This window comes from Corythoichthys intestinalis, chromosome 8, assembly GCF_030265065.1.
Source record: "Corythoichthys intestinalis isolate RoL2023-P3 chromosome 8, ASM3026506v1, whole genome shotgun sequence".
Lineage (NCBI taxonomy): Eukaryota > Metazoa > Chordata > Actinopteri > Syngnathiformes > Syngnathidae > Corythoichthys > Corythoichthys intestinalis.
The window spans coordinates 46,883,988-46,905,536 of record NC_080402.1 but is presented as its reverse complement, the minus strand read 5'-3'; the positions used below and the strand labels follow the sequence as shown (position 1 = coordinate 46,905,536).

Below are 21,549 nucleotides of genomic sequence, written 5' to 3'. Positions count from 1 at the left end.
GATTCTCGGTGCAAGGTTTAGCTACCAGGTGGCAAAGAGTACGATGTCAACTTATCAACAGTCACAGGTGATTTTAATACTGCTGGGTTCCCCACCTTACATTGCTGGCATTGCATGCTTCCCTCCCTGCCCTATCATGTCTCTATCTCACTTATCTCCCCTCCTCTTTTCCATCGGTTACCAGACTCCCCTCTCCCTCAAATGGTGTACAATGATGAATATCGCTAGACCACGCAGCATGTGTGTTAAATTATGTATTTTCCAGGTTTGTTTGCTCTTCTCATCATTTGTCTATGCACCCTTTCTCTCTGTCCCACTAAAATCCCCTTCTTTTAATAAATAAAAATATATGAACAACCATAATAGGAGTGCATCAAACTCCCACGTGGCACACTAAAACTGTCCAGTCTGTAGGGACAGTCAGATTCCAATTCTCCATGTCTAAACAGCTGAACATGACAGGTTCTTTTTTTTGTTTTTTGTTTTTGTTCAAAAGGAGAACTTGTCAGAAACTAATTTTTGCAACTTTCATTGTGCTTCCAGTCAAACTTTTAGTATAATATGTCCACTTGAGGCACTGCTGCTACATTTGTAGTTTGCTGTGCCAGCCCACCTCCTCTTGAGGCGTCCTTCACATTGCCAAAGTGCGTGTTTGCCATGAATTGACCTCGATCTGTAACTTTCATTGCGGAGTGGTCGATACAACAACTCGTCGGTTTAACCTGTTATAGACAATGCATGACACAAAGTTGTGGAGGTTCTCACCTCCTCTCCCTCGCCTCCCACCTTCCAGTCATCCTGCTCCAACTCATTGTAGAGTGCCTCTCGACTGGTCATCAGATTCTGCCGGCGGATCTCGCTGGTACGCTGCTCCCACACTGACTTGCCGCCTGCCTTGGCATGATTCCTCTGCTGTTCCTTACTAAACGCAGGCCAAATAAATACAGAGATTTTAGTTTTTTGTTAACCAGGTAAGGCAATTCAGAGCAACTTCTCATTGATAATGCCAACCTAAAGGGAATTTTGAAATTTCACCCTAAAGCGCAAAATTTCTAACCATTTCGGAGAAGTCGTGTCATTAAAAAGAAAAACAGAATACACAGTAAAATACATTAGTTGTCTACTCACGCAGCAATGGAGAGGTTGGCGGCTGAAAGTGGGCTGACCTCAGCCACCTCCTTGGCCTTCTGTAACGCCGTCTTCTGATTGGCTGCCTCCTCTTGCTCCTCCTCATCCTATCATGAACACATATATTGGTCAAACTGCTTTTGAAGACTGATTTATTTGCTACAGTTTTTTCCTCGATAGTTTATTGACTTCATGGACCTTAGTGAGCTCCTGCGCATTGGCAAGGTTGTCCACGGCGATTGCCAAGAAGACGTTAAGTAGCGTGTCTGAGGTGCACTAAGTTATGGAAATGAAATCCCATTTCTGTTCATTTAATTTTTGACACAAAATGCAAATAGAATGAGAATTGCAACATTAAAAAAAGAAGCAAACAAGGGTGAAAAATTCTAACCCCTTATTACTAATATACTCACAATCTCTCATCAGGTTGTGTCCAAACTAATTTATGACTTTGTTTGCAAAACATTTCACCTTGGTTGTTACTCTTATAAAAATCATTTTTAATCAATCCAACATCCATGAGAAACCTTCAACATCTTCATTTTTACCAACTAGAACAGGGTTTCATGTCTTTCATGTCTAGCACTGTTTCGAAGCATGGTTTACCTCACCGCTGTCTCATAAACCTTCAGCTAGCAGACTCTTATATCACATAAAAAACCTTCCTCAACCAGTTTCAGCCAGCTTGGGTCCCTTTCTTGACTTCCTGACCACACTTTGCTCTGGACTGTTGACCCCAAATACTTAAAGTTCTACTCTATTGCGATTTATTTTCCCTATAGCCTCATTTGTCCTTCTCCACTACACTCATTTTTTCACAAATGTGGTCTTAATTTGTTCAAATGTTTATTCCTCTACTTTCCAATGTGTGCTGCCACCTTGTAATAGTTTCGCCCCCTGTTAACTGCTTTCCCTGCCGATCACAATGTCACAATGTGAACATCAATGTCCGTGAGGTTCCAGTCAGCTGTCAGCCTATCCATCACCACTGCAAACAGTAAGGGGCTCAAAGCTGATGCAGTCACACCTTCACCTTGAACACTTCTTTCACATCTGCAGCACACCTCACTTCTGTTTTCCTGCCCTTTTACACTCCTTGTACTATTTTGATGTACCTCTCTCCCACTCTACACTTCCTCATGCAGTACCACAGTTCCTCTCTGGGATCCTTGTCATAGACTTTCTCGAGATCCAAAAAGACACAACTCTTCTAAATTTTTCTGTACTTCTCTATGAACATAATCAGGACAAATAATTCCATACTCTCATATCATTGCCCGCAAATAGTTACTTCTCTCCTGAGTCTAACCTCGACCATTATTCCCACAACTTCAATGTTTAAGTCATTAACTTGATCCCTCTATAGGTCCCACAGCTCCGTACATCCCCTCTGTACTCTAGCACACGTTTCCTCGATTGTTTGGGCATCTTCTTACCCTCTAAAATTCTGTTGAGCAACTTGGTGAAAAACTTCTAGATACTTCCAAATATTTCTGCAACTATTAATCGATTAACTTCAGTAATTCGATTGGTAGAAAGCTTTGAAACAAATTTTGCTGCTTCGAGGATTCGTTTAGAGTGGCGTCCTAATGGTTTGTTTTGAAAGTATTTGCATTTAGTTTTATTGATTTAGGTGGATACACTGCCCTCTAGTGGTAACAGTTAATATGACATAACTCATATAACATAGCTGGATCCAGCTGCTCCCTGTTAAGGTTGTACGTTTTTTTTAAGCTAATATGATCATGCATTTGTTATTTAGTTTAGAGGTATACTTAGCAGTTTTTTTGTAGGAATATGTGTTTGAACAATTTGTTAAGAGCGTTGTTAAAAAAAAAGTTAATATTTTATAGAATTTAAGATAGCAGCCTTTTGCTATGCATGTTGGCCAATTGTTCTTTTGTTGAACTTCGATCCTCATATTTTAATTTATTGTTAAATGCATTTTTTTCTCCTGTATAATGAAAGTGCAATTCTGAATAGGTTGAAAAAAACACAGGAATTTTATTTTGCATTCGCATTTAATACTCTTTTGAAAGTGCAATGTTACCAAGCCTTTGTTTTACATCTACTAAAATTTATTCTGCAACACATTAAATGTTTCCAATGCGATTACTTGATTATTCACACTAACTAATTGATAAAATAATCGATTAAATAAATAATCGATAGCTGCGACCCTACTTCCATACCTCCACAGGAATGTCATCCGGACCAATTGCCTTCCCATTCTTCAACCTCTTTCGTGCCATTCTAACATCACCTTTGCTATTTACTGTTACACCACACTTGCATCTTGAACTCTACATTTCTCTCATTTTCCTCATTCATCAACTCTTCAAAGTATTCCTTGCAGTTACCCAGTACACTACTAACGCCGGTTAATCCATATGTATCTTGTATATCCTTAATCAACCAAACCTGCTGCATGTCCTTCCCATCTCGATTCCTTCAATTCCAGTAGAGATCTTTCTCTCCTTCTGAGGTGACCGTAATGGCCTACATATCATCATTATTTGGCATCTACACTTAGGCTGTATGTCACACGATGTATTTTCGTCTCTTCTCTTTGGTCCTCTCATTGTCCCACTTCTTCTGTTGCAATGTAAATAAATAATAGCAGATATGAAAAATAAATATTAATATTAAAAAAATAAATAGATTTTGGATGCATATTGATACTTAATAATTAGTGTGAGAATTATGAAGATTATCAGTGCCTTCACAGAAATGATAAATGGAGATGATTGGTTATTGATAATAACAAACAGTAAAAAATAACAGCACTCACGTGACCCTTGTAAGATTAGGCAGTATGGAAAATAAATTAATGAACTCATAAGTGTCAAAATTGTTATTTCAGATTTGGGTATCACACTGTTAGCCCTTTGCATTAATCAGTACGACAGAAGAAGTCCTTTGAAAAAGGATTTTGAGCTCAATTGACCATACGGGTGGTAGGATACAGTTGCCAAACAGGGTGAGAACGATGAAGAAAATGGAGAAGACCATTCCCTTGTCGTTGACGCCACCCTGAGACTCGATGCCGTCATACATGACCATGTTCCAGTCCTCTCCCGTAAGGATCTACATAGCCCACAAAAACAGACCATATGGAAACATTCAACTGATTGACTTCCAATATTTCCAGCCGTTACAATTATTTTTTTCAGATCTTTCAAAACCCACATAATATTACGGCTTCTGTGACAAATATAGCAACTAGCCACCAAAAGACTGGACTATCTTCTGTCACAGAAACAAAAAAAAAATCTTAGAAACAGATTGATCTGAATATCTTTGACTTAAAAGTTGTTTTGGTCAAAAATCCAAAGCAATGTAAAATCTGTCATCTGATTGTCATTACACTTATGTTAAAGCTTGAATTTCACAGACAAGCTGGCCAAGGCCCTACCTGAAGAAAAACCTACTTGATCAGTATTTTCTATGGCACCAAAAGGTTGGATTACAGTTGACAAATGTTTAACAGCCATGACTGTAAATATCTAAAAACAACAGTTTTCCTGGATGTGTCCTACCTGAAAAACCGTCATGATAGCTGCCGCAAAAGTGTCAAAGTTGGTGGGTGGCGTTCCATCCTCAAAATTGAACCTGATATGAAGAAATCCGACAACAAGACAATCAGGAAACATGACAAAGAATTTAAAAGTGGGGTTTTTTTGCGTGTTTTTATGATGACTGACTGTCCGCCAAAGAGTTGCATGCCCAGCAGGGCGAATACTACGATGAAGAGGAAGAGGAGGAAGAGCAAGCTGACGATGGACTTCATGGAGTTGAGCAGAGACACCACCAGGTTGCGCAGAGGAGCCCAGTACCTGACCACAAAGAAGAAACTTTTGAATAACAATAAAATACCAAATAATCAATCATTTAAAATATTATAAAATGTATGTAATTTTCTTTATGCTTTTGCTGAATTGGTATTTATTTCATTATCATGATAAATTTTCATTTATTTCACAATTTTACCCTGGTCCACTACAACGGAATTATTTGTATTCATATTTATTCAAAAGAAATAATGAAATTATTTCCTGACGAATGTTTACCAACACGCCCTTCCTCCCTACTGATTAACATCAAAACAAAACAATTATTCTATCCTTTTATCCAGCTCTTTAATTTGGAAAAAAAATCCCACACAGAAGGTTCATGATTTTTTTCCCTGTCCTTTGTGGGCTTCCATAACAACACAACACAATGGTTATTTTTAGTCTACTTGTGTGATGGGACCATTCATCATTGACGCAGGCAGTAAAAAGCCAACAATTCAACACTTGGACTCTTGTGACTTGAAAAGGAGGAGGAGGAAAAAAGACAAAAGGAAACTAAACAAAAAGCAACTTCGGCCAAATCCAATTAAAATCTTTCCGTCAGGGAGAATCAAACAAGTCACGCAACAGCAGCAACGCATGCTCAGCCAAAGCTCCTGACAGAACAAGAAGTTCTGAGGTAACCCAAACACTGAACGTTTATGAGAATCACGACTTTTGATAAAATCATACAAAGTAGTCTGATAGAACCAAAACTTCTAGTTCTAAAACTTTAGAATCTGTAATTCAAGATTAAGTTCAAGTTTTGAGTTTGTCAAATAATACAGTGAAGAATACAGTGAATAAAATAACTATTTGAACACCCTGCTATTTTGCAAGTTCTCCCACTTAGAAATCATGAAAGCGTCTGAAATTTTCATCATAGATGCATGGAACAATTCATTTGCGTGATACAGCTGCAAATAAGTATTTGAACACCTGTCTATCAACTAGAATTCTGATCCTGAAAGACCTGTTAGTCCGCCTTTTAAAAGTTCACCTCCACTCCTTGTATTATCCTAAATCAAATGCATTTGTTTGAGGTCGATAGCTGAAGACACCTGTCCACCCCATACAATCAGTAAGGCTCAAACTTGTAACATGGTTAAGACCAAAGAGCTGTCCAAAGACACCAGAGACAAAATTGTTCACCTCCACAAGGCTGGAAAGGGCTAAGGAGCAATTGCCAAGTAACTTGGTGAAAAAAGGTCCACTGTTGGAGCAATCATTAGAAAATGGAAGAAGCTAAACATGACGGTCAATCTCAATCGGAGTGGAGCTCCATTTAAGATATCACTTTGTGGGATCTCAATGATCCTAAGAAAGGTGAAGAATCAGTCCAGAACTACACGGCAGGAGTTGGTCAATGACCTGAAAAGAGCTGGGACGACGGTTTCCAAGGTTACTGTTGGGAATACACTAAGACGTCATGGTTTGAAATCATGCATGGCAAGGAAGGTTCCCCTTCTTTTAAACCAGCACATGTCAAGGCCCGTCTTAAGTTTGCCCAAGACCATATGGATGATGCAGAGGAGTCATGGGAGCAAGTTTTGTGGTCAGATGAGTGTAAAATAAAACTTTTTGGTTATAATTCCACTAACTTTGTTTGGAGAAGGACAAATGATGAGTACCATCTCAAGAACACCATCCCTACTGTGAAGCATGGTGGTGGTAGCATCATGCTTTGGGGGTGTTTTTCTGCGTATGGGAAAGGACGAGTGCACTGTATTAAAGAGAGGATGACTGGGGCCCTGTATTGTGAGATATGGGGAACAACCCGCTTCCTTCAGTCAGAGCATTGAAGATGGGTCGTGCCTGGGTCTTCCAACAATGAAGACATGAATGACAATGACCCAAAGCATCCAGGCAGGAAAACTAAGGAGTGGCTCCGTAAAAAGCATAACAAGGTTCTAGCATGGCCTAGTCGGTCTCCAGACCTAAATTCAATAGAAAACCATGGAGGGAGCTTAAACTCCGTGTTTCTCAGCGACAGCCAAGAAACCTGACTGATGGGTGGGTCAAGATCCCTGCTGCAGTGTGTGCCAACCTGGTGAAAAACTACAGGAAACATTTTACCTCTGTAATTGCAAACAAATGCTACTGTACCAAATATTTACATTCGTATTCTTAGGTGTTCAAATACTTATTTGAAGCTGTATCCCACAAATAAATCGTTTAAAAAATGATACATTGTGATTTCTAAATTTTTCTTTTTAGATTATCTCTATCACAGTGGACATGCACCTAAGATGAAAAGTTCAGACCCCTCCATGATTTCTAAGTGGGGGGACTTGCAAAATAGCAGGGTGTTCAAATACTTATTTTATTCACATTTAGATGCCTGCATTGCAGCGAAATGATTATCTCTAATAGAAAAACTTCTGAGTCCAATCATTTCCCCCCAGAACCTTTGATATAACTGTTACTTTGTAAATATCCAGAAGTTCAGATAAAATTAAAACTGCACAGAACTTTGATAAAACCATAGATTTTATAGAACCAGAACATTTGATAGAAATAGTGGTTTTTACATGGCGAGAACTATTACATGAACCTAAAGCTCTACCAAAAACATTATTTTAGACTAGGGATCCCAAACCACCAGGCCGGGGACCGGTATCTGTCCATGGCGCCTTTGTTACCGGGCCGCAGAGAAATAATAAATAATTTGTTAACGACTGCAATCTGGCCTGTGCCTTTTGACGCATCAAAATGCCTGTCTACTCTATTGACGAATCTGAGTTGTGATTAGTGTACGTCGACGTCTAGTGCTTGGCCGCCAATACTGGAGTGTTTCCACACCTATAGCAGTGCAGCTGTCAGTCATCGTAAACAGTAACGTTAGCTACTGTTGGCTGTGCTCTGCGGGCGGCACACCTCAACAATGGCGGATGGGGTACTACTGGTCATTTTGCTCAGATTAGTCATTGAAGTCCAATGGAGCTACCATCTAACATCTTTTTTTTTTTTTTTTTATATCTATGTGTGCTTGTCCTTGATAATGACATAGGCGCATCAGATTTGTACACGGAAATAATAAACCCATACGTTAGCGAAGATGACTGAAAAACAGACGTCTTTGGGCAGCTTTTTTACGGGGGAAAGGCCACCTGCTGAGCCAGCAGAGGAGTCAACAACCAAGTCTATTGTGCATAATATGTGGCTAAAAGCTAGCAAACGAGGCAAAAGCCAATGCGCTGAGAGCATTATAGCTCATGGCGAACCGTATCGCTAAAGCCCAAAAACCTTTCACAATTGGAGAACTCATTATGCCTGCGACCAAGGATATTTGCCGTCAAATTTTAGGAGAGACCGCTGTTAAAAAAGGTTGATTCAGAGTACAAGCCATAAAAAAATTAGAAAAAAGTATTTCTAATTTCTTTCTTAACAAGAGGAAATATTTTCCCATTGAGTCGTGTCTTAACCTGAAAATTCTGTATGTAGAGACATTCTTAAATAGAGGTACCAGTGGTTTTAATCTAATTTTTGGCTACACATTTCCGGTCCGTTAAAAAAAGGCCCATATCACACTGGTCCATGGTGCAAAAAAGGTTGGGGACCACTGCTTTAGACAGAAGCAGACCTATAGATACTAGTAGAAGTATTTGTATCAGAACTTAAGTGAAAACCAGTACTCCTGATGGACCCAGAAGAACAGTTTGATATAACCCAAACCTATTGTTTTAAATTTTACTGACCTTATCGGCCCGAATATAAGACGGTCTTTTTTGCATTGAAATAAGACTGAAAAAGTGGGGGTCGTCTTATATTCGCGTTGTAGACGTTATACCCATTCACGACGCTAGATGACGCCAGATATCAATGAAGCAATGTTCTGACTCATGACAGATCTCAGCTACTCTCAAGTTTAACCAGTTTGCATTATTTTATTGCATTTTTTTCCTTATTCAGATTTGTTTCAAGACTACAGTAGACTTCATTTTGATGGTTAATGCAGTTATTGCAATTTTGTTGTTTTATCACAATAGATTGGTTTATTTACATTTCAAAACCCAGAAGCCATTCATTTATGAATGTGATTGCACTTTAGTTTACATATTTAAATGTTCAGATATTAAGACGAAAGAGGCAAAATATCATGCTTTTTCTCTCAAATATATTTTTATAATCATTTGTTTCAGATGTACTGTAATTATTTGCTGTATAAAAAATAATTTGTTGTTCAAAAAGTCTTTTTTCAAACTTGAGTCTTGAAAAACCGGGGGTCGTCTTATAATCAGGGCCGTCTTATATTCAAGCCAATACGGTAATCATTTTTATAAATCTTCAGCAAAGGCAGAACTTAAACTGTTAGAAAAAATACTTTATAAAACCAGAAATTTCAATGTGGTACAACTAAACCTTCTGATTCAAGCAATACCAGGCTTCACCAGAACTTTGATAGTGCTAAAAATACATGCTGCAGAAACAACCAAACTTTAAGACTGAAGTCTCTACCAAACCTTGAAAGGTGAATACGACAAATGTCATATTGTTTATTATTAAATAAAGTTGATCCCTTTAATCTTCTGCACCTCATGATTATTTTTTTCGAGTAGGAGTAAGAGTAGGAATCCACTAAGCAACTGAAAATCATGTGAAAAATCACGTGATTATGCCCGATTTTCAATTATGTGATCAGAGTGGGCCAACCTAAGATCTTACCGGACAAGAATTTCCAGAACCTATGAAAGAACAAAATTTGAAATACCAGAAGACCTTAGGTAACCACAACTTGATAATAGAACCAGAACGTTTAAATGTAACCAGATCTTGTGATAGGGCCGACACTTCTGATGAAAAAAAAAAATCTCGGTAGACGTCGATGCTGAACATCTGATCGAAGCAGAGTATGCGACTCGTTCGCTCACTTGGTGACCTTGAAGATTCTTAGAAGTCTTAGTGCTCGCAAAACGCTGATCCCGAAAGATGTTCCGGGCTTTATGGTGGCCCAAATCACCTCAAAGATGCTGCCAACGATCACCTTATTACACACAGAGACACACAGTTAAGAGTGTATAAGTGTGAACGTAGGGGTGGGTGTGTCCACGTGTGCACTCACCACACAATCAAAGCAGTTGAAGGAAGAATGGAAGTAGGGCTGAATGCCAAGACCATACATCTTGATCAGCATCTCAGACATGAACAAACCCAGAAAAATGAACTCTGCATAAACTGCACAGAAAAAATTAAAAAAATTTTTTTTTAAAGATGTAGTTTAAACGTGAACAAGAGGTGAGAACAGACAGAAGGAGGAAGTGACAATACAAATGAGGAGTCTGTGAGGGACTGAGCAAGACATAAGGACAAATGGGCAGAATAAGGAAAGGGGTGAAGACAGAAAAATGAAACATGACAGAAAGAGGATGGAAATTAGATGAAAGTGATGAGAGGAGGGTTGAAAAGTGGAAGAAGTGCAGAGACTCACACAGGAAATCAGAAAGCAGTTTCGGCTGGTCATAGTGCACAGCCGCCACACAGATAGTGTTGAGGCCCACAAGGCATAGAACGGTCCAGTAGAAGGCTTGCGTCTTGACGATCTTGCGGATGAAGATGCGTAGCCGTCTTTCCTTCTTGCTGTAGCTGGAACCATCCTTGCCACTCTTGATGCTGGAACGGGCGAACCCTGACCCAAACACCCAATCTTGTTAGTTGACTAAATATTATCATATACAGTGGGGAGAACAAGTATTTGATACACTGCCAATTTGTCAGTGTATCAAATACTTGTTCTCCCCACTGTATATAAAAGTAAAATATTGCATTAGTCTAACATACTCCTGTAATGTTACATCAAACTGGGTGGATGGATGGATGGATGGATGGATGGATGGATGGATGGATGGATGGATGGATGGATGGATGGATACTAGTATATCAATTGGTTAAGCAACGATTTAATCGAAATCAAATGAGACACTCATCAACATTTTCATCTTTTAGATATGCTGTTTTTTTTAAAAGAAGGGTTTTCATTTAAATATCTAAAATATTTCAGCAACAAGATTGTCATAAACATCAAAAATGGCATTGCATTTTAATTAGTGTAGGTAAAATGCAACTTAAGTGTTAAATGTTATGTTACATAACATCATATTAAATCCTTCGGCGGTCCTTGAATCAACTTCAATCAAAAATTGTATTGTCCAAAACTAAACGATATTGTACCATATCATCATGAAATTCTCAATTTGCCCCCCAACTATTTTGAGGTTCTACGGGAATGTAGCGTGAGCGACTGAGCGTGTTAAATGGTGTAATTTGAATGTGTACCGCTACCCACCAAATTTGACACAAAAACAGCATTTGTTTATAGGTAAGCCACACCGAACCCTAACCCGCAGCTGTCCTCACTGTATTATTCGATACTTACACCAAAAGATATTATATTTATTTTACAGCAGCGTCATACGACTGTCATAAAACTGTGATAATTATGATATGAAACTTTCATGAGCATTAATGAAAACCTATGACTAGGGATGTCCCAATCGCATATTTTTGCACCCGAGTCAAAGTCACCCGATTATGAGAATCTGTTGATGCCAAGTCCCGATCCGATACCGAAAAGTGTTGTTGTTTTTTTTTTTTAAACCAAAGTTTTAAACATGTTACTGTCCCACCATGCCGCCTTCATAATGTGAATTCTTTTTAAACAAAAATAATGGAGAAAAATGCCAGTCTTTATAAAATGCTTCATTGAGTGAGTCCTCTCAAATATGCTCACGCTGCTGAGAACAGCCTCTCACTTACTCAATGAGTTTCCACAGCATACTACTGCTTGTGTGTAACAAGTTAATGATGATTGACACATTAGAATCTGTAGAGCTACCAAGCTCTCTGGCAAGATCAAAGCTACAAACCTGTCAATCATTGTTAACTTTAACTAGCAAACTCCAGGGCACCACCTACCAAGAAAATCAGCAGGGGGGAGAGTGAGAGGCCGTACGAGCATGAAGCAGAGAAACATAAATTTATATTTTTTAATTGAAAACCCAATCCTTTTCACCCCGATTCCAAACCTCTGAAGAATGGCGCGATCAGCCCGATTTCCGATTATGCGAGCCCTACTTATTTAGTGTTATCGGGCAAATTATTTTACTTTCGAATGGATGTAAAAGATCCGAGCTGGACATAAATGGAGTTGGTGACAAAACTGGCAGGATGACACTTAATGACATCTGTCATAAGCATTCATTTATGCCCATGACAGTGTCATGTTATAATTATGATTGTCTTATGACAGTCTTATGATACCACGATGTTGTCATGATATCACAATGAGGAAAAAAGTAGCGGCTTATAGTCCGAAAATTACGGTAATTTTTATGTTTTTGAAAATGTGTCATGTAGTACGTGTAGTATAAATATGTTGCAAATTAAAAAAAAATATTTATTTTTTTAAATGTTCTGTTTTGTGAAAGCGCAAACTTTCGCAGCAATCATATAGTTGCTGCTATGATGTTTTGTGAATTTGTCAGTGTGATCTAACTTAGATGTGTAGTAATGATTTATTGGGAATGCAAAATGTGGATCTAGCATGAACAGTTTTAATGTTTTTTTAGGCCGTGTAGACAAGCCATCACCTCAATGTAGTGTGAATGATTTGTTACAATATAGTGTGAGAGTATTATTTACAGTATATAAAGTTTAACCTATACAAATATATATTATAATTAGGGCTGTCAAACGATTAAAATTTTTAATTGAGTTAATCACAGCTTAAAAATTAATTAATCATAATTAATTGCAATTCAAACCATCTCTAAAATATGCCATATTTTTCTGTAAATTATTGTTGCAATGGAAAGATAAGACACAAGACGGATATATACATTCAGCATACTGTACATACGTAAGTACTGTATTTGTTTATTATAGCAATAAATCCACAAGATGTCATTAACTTTCTTTCTGTTAAAGGGATCCACATATAAAAAGACTTGTAATTCTTAAAAGACAATGTTAGTACAAGTTATATTAATTTGATATCAAAACCCCTCTTAATGTTTTAGTTTTAATAAAATTTGTAAAATTTTCAATAAAAAAATGAACGGTCATTTAAATGCTGGCTTCACAACGTACGAGACCTCTGATAGTTTGTATATTGTCACTAAATATTGCTATTCAGTGTATTTGTTGAGCTAAACGAAATGTTTGAAATGAATTTGACCAAAGTCTGAGGAAGTTTTATGTGTATTTTGCATGGCTATTTCGACTGGGAATGCCAGCTTTTCTTTTAGTGAATATATATATATATTTTTTGTGGAGGGTTAGTAATATTATTTTTGTTGTGCTTTCACTAAATGATACTTATGCTTGTTGTGAAGGAGTTGCCGAAGCTTATGCCAATAAACGGCACGGTCCAATGAACGCCTGTGTCCACTCGCCTTTCTCTGCGTCTTAGCTCTCAATGTGCAAAAAACGGCGTCGTTGTAATCTGTTTGATGCAATGCATGAGCGGGTCATTCCGCGCATGCGTTAAATGTGTCAAATATTTTAAAGTGATGATTTAAAAGATTAATTACAGCCCGTTAACGTGATAAATTTGACAGCACTAATTGTAATGATTACTTCTTTTAAATGTGTTTTTTTTTTCACACTGAGTGGACAGCACGCATTGTCAAGTTACAGTATAAACATGCTGTCATGATATAGTGCAAACGTCAAAAGTGTTTCCTACCGACAGCATCTCCCATGCTGTCCTCGCCTTCTTCCGTGTTGAGCAGCTCTGCCTTGTTGTTCTTGCTCTTTGCGGTCGGCCGTCGCCGAGAACCTAGTATGACGGCAACAATCCAGTTATTCACATAGTCTAATTTCACTAGCCATTGAAGAAAAAGACTGGGGGTCACCATTAAAATTTCCTGTGCCTTCATCTTCGGCCAGGATAACCTCCTCTGCAAGCGACCAAAGAGACGTCAATGTATGGTTGTGTAGCACGTCGGGTCTTGTGTAAGGTGCCACTGACCTGCTTTGCAGATCCACTCCAGGTAGCCATTAAGCTCACGTTCAATCTGCTGCTGCCGCCGGAGCTTGAGGAATTCGCTCCGGTTTTCTACTCGTTCTCGCTCTTTGGCAAACTCACTGAACACGGACCACCAAAACAACATGTTACACCAAGACATTTATGGGATTCTACATGTGAAATGGAAAGACATACCCTGAGAGGACGCCCAGCACCAGGTTGAGCATGAAGAAGGAGCCAATGATAATGAGAGGTATGTAGTACATCCAGTTCCACGCGCTCCCCTCAACATCATTACTCTATTAAAAAAAAAAAAAAGTATGATCACTAAACAACACTAAACAAATGCACTCAAGCAAAATGTTTTTCAATCAAAAAGTAGGGGGAAAAGCGAGGGGGAAAAAATCAAATACCGGGAGTTTGCTTCATATTTCATAGCCTTCAAGATTTCGTAATTGCCTTAAATGATGGAAGGCAAGATGCACAGAAGCAAATTAAACAATTAATAATCTGAGACAATGAGGTATTTTAAAAAACAAAATGAATAAACCAAGTAATGTAAATTTTGGACTATACGTGGTAAATGGAGTTACTTGTATGATTGATGAGTTATTTGTATAGCGCCTTTCCACCTTCAAGGCACTCAAAGTGCTTTGACACTACATCCTAATTCACCTTCTGATGAGGCAGCACCAGGAGGAACGTGTACTTCAGTATTTTGCTCAAGGATACTTAGACGAGGTCGTCAGGGCGGAAAATCAAACACACAACCTCTGGGTTGGGGAACGACTACTCTACCACTGAACCAGGCCCACTTTCACAAGGAAACCACATTTGTTCATACATAAGGGGCACTGGAAAATAAGCCGCAGACTGTCCACATTGTATTATGGCAGGGGTCGGGAAACTTTTTCACCGAGACAGCCAAAACACTCAAGATATTTTAAAATGTGATTCCAAAAGAGCCATACAGTGTGTGTGTGTCTATGTCTAGGGATGGGAATTGATACGATTTTTACGATTCCGATTCCATTATCGATATTGCTTAACGATTCGATTCTTTATCGATTCTCTTCTCGATTCTAATTTGGGGAAAAAGAAGAACAAACGTTTTGATTGGCATCGAGTTTGTTTAATCAGAAGTCACAACCTTACAAACTCACAACGAGGTCAAAAGAGGCCCAAAGCCTCAATGTTAACTGTGGCAATAAGTGGCAAATACACAAGAATGTGTAACATTTTACTGAAAAATGTTTCTAATAGAAATAAAAAATATTGGTATATATCAGCATATAGGTTGTTGTTCTGCCTTTGGCAATATGTGTTAAAGTGTATTATTTACTATTATATTGAAATGCATATCTTTTAGTTTTTATGGTGCTTTCACGCTCAAGTGGGGGCGCCCTTGCGCTTCCTCACGCGAAGAAGAACGCGCTCACGTGAAGAAGAGCGCGCTTACACGCGAATAAGAAGTGCAGCTACAAAGCATCCAAGCGAGTTAGTGAGAGAGGGAAAAAAATGCTACGAGCCTACGTTCTTTGTTAATGTTTGTAAAATATCTACAGAGGCAACGCCTGTATGCATCATCTTTTGTGTTGTTGTTGTGTGTTTCCACTCGCGATCGGACAGTTGAATCCAGTTGTGTAGTGGTTTGAACGATGTGCTAACGCTAGCGAACGCATGCTAACCGTTTGTTTTATTACTGTAATAGCAGCTAATCATCGCTGATTTACGTTGATGCGAACCTGTTTGTTATTTGGGACGAAATTGATTTGATTCATTTCTATTTTTAGTTTCACTCTTCAAGTGATGGTTGAATAAAGTCAGCAAATTATACCAATGTCTTCTGCATCGTCATTTGGGAGTTAAGCTAGCCTAATAGCCAGGACTGAGCCTTAGGGTCTCGGTGAGGGCAATACAGTCGTATTCCCTCCCGATGCAGTTATCTCCACCTTGCAATGACTGCAAGTCGCTTTGTTGTAATTTTTCCTCGTGAAGTGAAGACACACTTTAGAGCGTTGGAACCTACGTGGTGTCATTGTTATGTTTATGGCTGCAATGCTCGTGCTAAACCATCGTAACCATTCATTTTCACCCTCTTTCCTGGTGAAGTGTAGCCAAACTTTGGAGCGAGTGGTACTTGGCGCCATGCTAGTTTGATGCATCTGGACAACAAGAGGCGTCACGTCACGTGATGACGCAATACGCGTCTTTAGGAATCGGTAAAGGGATCGTTAAGGCTTTTTCATTGTGATGTTGAGGCCTCGAAACACTAAGAACCGGTTCGGAATTGGAATCGGATTTCGATTCCCATCCCTATCTATGTCTATGCGTGTGTGTGCAAATATATACTGTATATGTGTCTAACTGTATATTTTGTTGCCAGCTTTTCGTGTCGGTTTTGTGAGCACTGTATTTTTTTTATTTTTATTTTTTTTGTTTTATTTTTTTTGTGAGTGCATTTGAACGCATCACACGGGAGCAAGAGTGAGGTCATGCTCAGCTTTTACGAGCGGTTGCCGAGTAAAATCATTACTAGTGTTGTCAGTAACGCGTTACTGTAATCTGATTACTTTCTTTCAGTAACGAGTAATCTAATGCCTTCATTTTTCCAAACCAAATCTGATTAAAATTAGTTTCCATAGTGTCTGCGCGTCACTATTTTGTTATTGTCTCATAATGCATGTAGAATGAGGAATATTGTAGTCATTTACCTAGAGCATTTTGAATAGAAAATGTTAGAAATGTTTCCCCTACGTGTTTCGTTTCGATGGTAACCACTCATAGGTCATCTTGTTTTGGTCTCGGATCACACGCGCTAAGTTTTTTCGGACTGACGTGTGCCAACGCGTGTGCACATTCGAGCCGAGTGCAGCCAATTGTTGAGATGTGCGATGGAATGTTGATGTGTATGCATCCATGAATGAACGTATTTTTCCTTCATTCTGGAGGGTTCCAGGGATAGGTTGGAGCCAGTACATGTGCGGCCGTTTCGTAGCTTTGCCGTTGCAATGGCGGGTAGTCATCACTTCCGCTCATCCTGGCGAAGACGGTGACCATTTTTTACATCATATTTGTGTTGCCCATTTGTGCCGTGAGGTATCGTGTTTGCTTATCATCTTTGAGATGTGTTGTAAGTCCGATTGAGTGTAAAGTGCTTAGTCACCGCCACGTTTTGTGGCCAAATTGACCGTGTGTATACGGCGTACATCCGGGTTGTGCGCGCGCATCTGCGCCCGCCCCGACCTTTGTATTTATTGCACTGTGCAATTTATTTGTGTGTTGTTGATTATTGTGCAGTCAATTTACGTTGTTTTATATTGGCAATGATATGATGTAAACCCTAACCCAAAATTCAAATTCAAATTAGCGGGGTTTATTCCATCGGTTGAGTTTATTTCAACAAATTACATGCAGTTTGTCAGTTATTTGTTAGTTTCAGGGGCTCCGGAGTGACTAAGCTAGTGCGAGTCAATGGTGTTTGAAATCACAATTATTGGAAAGTCAATTACATGCAATGACATTTTTCTGTTGTCATTCTTATGTCGAGGCAGCAAAGGGAGAAAATTGGTAAAAAGTAACTGATAAATTATTTTTAAAGTAACTTGGTTACTTGGTACTAAGTAATCAGTAAAGAAACTAGGTTAGTTTTTTGAGGCGTAATCAGTAATCAGTAATGAAATTGCTTTTTCAAGTATTCTGGGACAACACTGATCATTACGTGTTAAAATTGCTGCTCAGTTGCGCACTCACCACTTGGAAAATAACAAATAGCGACATGGTGAGGTGTATATATATTTATATAATGTATATTTCCTGGAACAACAAGAGGGACGTGTGCATAACAGTGGCCCAGACAGGTGGAGCCTCTCAGGGCAGCCATTTCGTGGGTTTCGCCCTCCTGGAAGTGGTTACAATTTGACAGGGGAAAGAAGTCATGAAAGTGAGAACGATTGCACATCTGTGTGACTTGGGGTATCATGCAGTTCGCTTTTATTTAATTTTCCCTGCTCATTTTATTTGATATTACAGCATTGAGTTGTGAGGGGCCAACCCCGCTGCTGGCTGAGCGGAGACTTGCGAGCTGTCACAACTCATCTCCATGCAATCCGCGAAAGACACATATTATTGCGACATAGAATTGAAGTGCCCAAGATCAATGTGTGAATACACCATCAGCTCATCACAGCTCGTTGATATCAGGCGAGCGGCCGGTCCCAGATTTAGGATTAGGGGTTGGCGGAGAGCCAGGCGCACTCATCAAAAGAGCGAGATATGTCTCGCGAGCCATAGGTTCCCGACCGCTGTATTATGGGATGTATACAGAACACTCCAATAGACATGCTGCCTGTAAAAATCCATGAATAAGATGGACTGGGCTATAAGACACAGGGTTCATAGCAATGTGAAAAAGTAATGGCTTATACTCCGAAAATTACGGTAATCACAATTAATGTCAAAATCAGGAATTGAGCTATTGCTGTTGATGAAACATGATATTTTGTTGCAAAAGAACAACAATAGAAAGATTTCCCTATTTGGAATGTCTTGAGATTTCATTGTATCCTGCACAGGTTTAAGACACTCAGTGCCGGATACACCCCAGAATATAACAGAGCCTGCAGGAGGCAAAATGTTTACAATTCTTTGAAAGAAATAATTTTGAACTAGCTAATAACAAAAAATTCAAATTATTTAAAGAATAATAATGATGATGACTGACAATAGCTGTTTTGTGGTCCAACAGATGTACTTACTAAATGAAATTTTGGAAAAAATGACACATATCACAAAATGAGTGGCCAATTTCACATTTTCATATGTCTTTTCTCCAAAAACATAATTAACAGGTCAAAGGGCTACTTTAAACATAACCTAAAAAAGGTTTGTAGGGCTGGATTTAACAAGCTCCCAAAAAGTGATTGCTTTGGACTTTTGAAGGTCCGGGAAGGGAAACAGATGAAAAATGATGGATCTTGTCCGCATTAAAATTCGAGATGAAGTATTGTAGAGATTGTTGAAAATGGTAAAACCATGCCAGCTCGCAAAAATCGAAAGAATTTGCATTGAAGTCGAATAAATTTCTCAATCAACTTGACCCTGTCTGCAACAAAAATGGTTAGTTTTTATTTGTTCTGACCTTAGTGAGGCTCTCAAGTGCAGCCTGCTAGAGTGCTGAGTGCTATTAAACTTTCATCGGTCGGAGATAAGTCTTCATTCTCAGAGCAGACGTTAAAAATAGATCCAGACGGACCAGAATAGGGGAAGAGGATGGAGGCAGAAAAAGGGGCACGGGCGCCAACAAAAAGGGAGACGATCATGACGATGTTGATAATAATTGAGCAAAAAAAAAAAGTGCTGCTGACTATTCTTCATAATCATCGTATGCAGCGAAATACTATGCATTCCAGGCTGCCGACTTTTCTTGGGTACTCACCAGAGTATTTTTTTGCAGTAACTTAGGAATAGTCAGCAGAATTGCCTTTATACATCCTATTATACACTGTTTTACTATTTGCTGTCTATGCCTTGGATATATCTCAGCTTATGACAGACATCAGAACAATTAGATTTGATATCTGACATGTTCTATGGTAATATACTGCAATGTTTTCTGGTCTGGCCAAAATCTGATATACAGTATATACAAAAGAAATAATAAGAGAACTCACATAGTAGAGCATTTCAGTCCAGCCCTCCATGGTGATGCATTGGAAGACTGTGAGTACGGCGAATAGAATGTTGTCAAACTGTGTGATTCCGTAGTTGGGCCCGATCCAGCCATCCCGACATGTAGTGCCATTGGGGCACATCCTCGATGGCAACTTAGGGCCACATGGAACCTTGTCCACGATCTCACCTGGTGCAAGTAGGCAGAAAGGTACAGTATGAACATTGTAATGCGCAATGATTCTCCAAGGGTGGTATTTGTAACCAAAGACTTCACTATCAGTTGACGAGACAGCTCCTACAGACACTGTGCCTCGGCTTCCCGTAGGGGGCCGAGCCAAGCAGGCAGAGCATCGTGGAAGCTTTCATTGCAATAAACTCAAACATGCTGCGTTCTAACGCCGGATTTAGGTGGAAACAGGACGAAGGTTTTAGTGCATACAAGCAGGTAGGAGTGTCTCAAGAGCGATTTGGTCGAGGATTCAAGGTAATTATTATATAAAATAGCACTATGCATGCACTTTGAAATATTGTGAAAAAAATTAAATGAATGGAAAAAATTTGTGTAACTTTAGCTTGAAATATTTACGTAAAATGAATGATAACTGCTCGTTTTTTTGCTTCTAACCGTAAATCTAGACTGTTTTACATCATACCTGTAGAATTCTGGATTTTACACATTTATTTACAATAATACTCAACTTAACAAGGTCTTTTTTTTTTTGTGATGGCCGCCATGTTGGATTTTGTATCCATACACAATAGCGCAACTATTAGGGCTTCTTGATTGCAGGCTGGAGACCAGACGGGTAGAACGGTGACAGTTGCGAGCCATCACAATCAGCACCCTTCAAAAGCCTGCTTGTCGTCGCCAGACCAACTCTTTCGGCATTCCCGTCAGTCACGTCCAGCACTCAGGTAATTCTCGACATATATACACCCGGCTAATTACGCGGGCCAGCTACCATCTGACGTGCACATGTGCTGCTGCAACCCTCTGCGCGCTCCTGACAATAGACCTTGTAAATAATTACTGACTTCACCTTTGTCTGCTGTGGGGTTCAATTCCCAGCGCACCCTACCTAACAGTAACTTTACATTCAAATAATCAATTAATTTCCGGCCAACTTAGACATTTCTGCACAAAAAAAACCCCGGCTTTTACGTGTTTTATTTTATTTAATATTTCAATCTAAAAACAATGGGGGTCCAGGGGCCCGATAGCCGGCAAGACATGCTGAGGCAATAATGACATCGGAATTCAACCTAAATAATTTGTGATCGTATATAAAAAAAATGCAAAATTTTGCATTTGTTGAGTAAAATTAAGATGATTCTGCATCATCTCCTCAGGTATTAAGTTTATAATGTGAAAATTCAGTGACTTATTAGCTGTTGAAAACTTATGTAATACTTGCACTTATACAAAAAATAATTAATCGGGATTTTATTAGGGAACGACTTTTAATTTTTTGATGCCGCCTCTCATGGAGACTTACAGTAGGCTATATATGCCTAAAGGAGGTGCCTGTTTTGGTTTTAGGTCGCCACCGGCTTTGGTTTTGAAAATATTAGAATTTCAAGTTTTTGAAAATGTGCCCCCAACAGAGCGACCCTGTGCCCCGTTCCCGTCAACTGATAGTGAAGTCTATGTTGTCGCACTAGTGGTACTCTTTGAGAATCTTTGGACAGTAAAAGTTAAAGAACACCTTGGTAAGCACAAAAAAAACTATATGTACATTGTGCGATGCTGCTGACAGTTATGGCTGCAGTTGTTGGAGCATTGTATGTTGTCAACAGTGTTGTGCATAAACGCGTTCGGTGAACGATCGTTCATCAACACATTCATATTTTGGGCGAACGTGATCATCTAACTCAGTGATCTCCAAACTATTCCACATAGGGAGGTGCAGGATTTCACTCCAACAAAACAAGACCACACCTTTTCACCAA

At 39.1% G+C, this 21,549-nt stretch overlaps 1 protein-coding gene across 15 annotated transcripts in view; it reads right to left on the bottom strand.

Moving 5' to 3' along the window:
- Nucleotides 1–21,549, bottom strand: part of cacna1ab (calcium channel, voltage-dependent, P/Q type, alpha 1A subunit, b) — a 197,698-nt gene that overhangs the window by 106,784 nt on the left and 69,365 nt on the right. For all 15 annotated transcript variants that reach the window (XM_057843193.1, XM_057843204.1, XM_057843206.1 and 12 more), the window contains exons 6-19: nucleotides 19,599–19,786; nucleotides 14,122–14,225; nucleotides 13,930–14,045; nucleotides 13,814–13,858; nucleotides 13,645–13,737; nucleotides 10,390–10,587; nucleotides 10,024–10,136; nucleotides 9,833–9,945; nucleotides 4,833–4,964; nucleotides 4,668–4,740; nucleotides 4,095–4,215; nucleotides 1,327–1,394; nucleotides 1,129–1,235; nucleotides 766–922 (exon numbers count right to left, since the gene is read on the bottom strand). In XM_057843193.1, coding sequence (XP_057699176.1) covers nucleotides 766–922; nucleotides 1,129–1,235; nucleotides 1,327–1,394; nucleotides 4,095–4,215; nucleotides 4,668–4,740; nucleotides 4,833–4,964; nucleotides 9,833–9,945; nucleotides 10,024–10,136; nucleotides 10,390–10,587; nucleotides 13,645–13,737; nucleotides 13,814–13,858; nucleotides 13,930–14,045; nucleotides 14,122–14,225; nucleotides 19,599–19,786 — 1,628 coding nt within the window. The remainder of the gene's footprint in view (nucleotides 1–765; nucleotides 923–1,128; nucleotides 1,236–1,326; nucleotides 1,395–4,094; nucleotides 4,216–4,667; nucleotides 4,741–4,832; nucleotides 4,965–9,832; nucleotides 9,946–10,023; nucleotides 10,137–10,389; nucleotides 10,588–13,644; nucleotides 13,738–13,813; nucleotides 13,859–13,929; nucleotides 14,046–14,121; nucleotides 14,226–19,598; nucleotides 19,787–21,549) is intronic.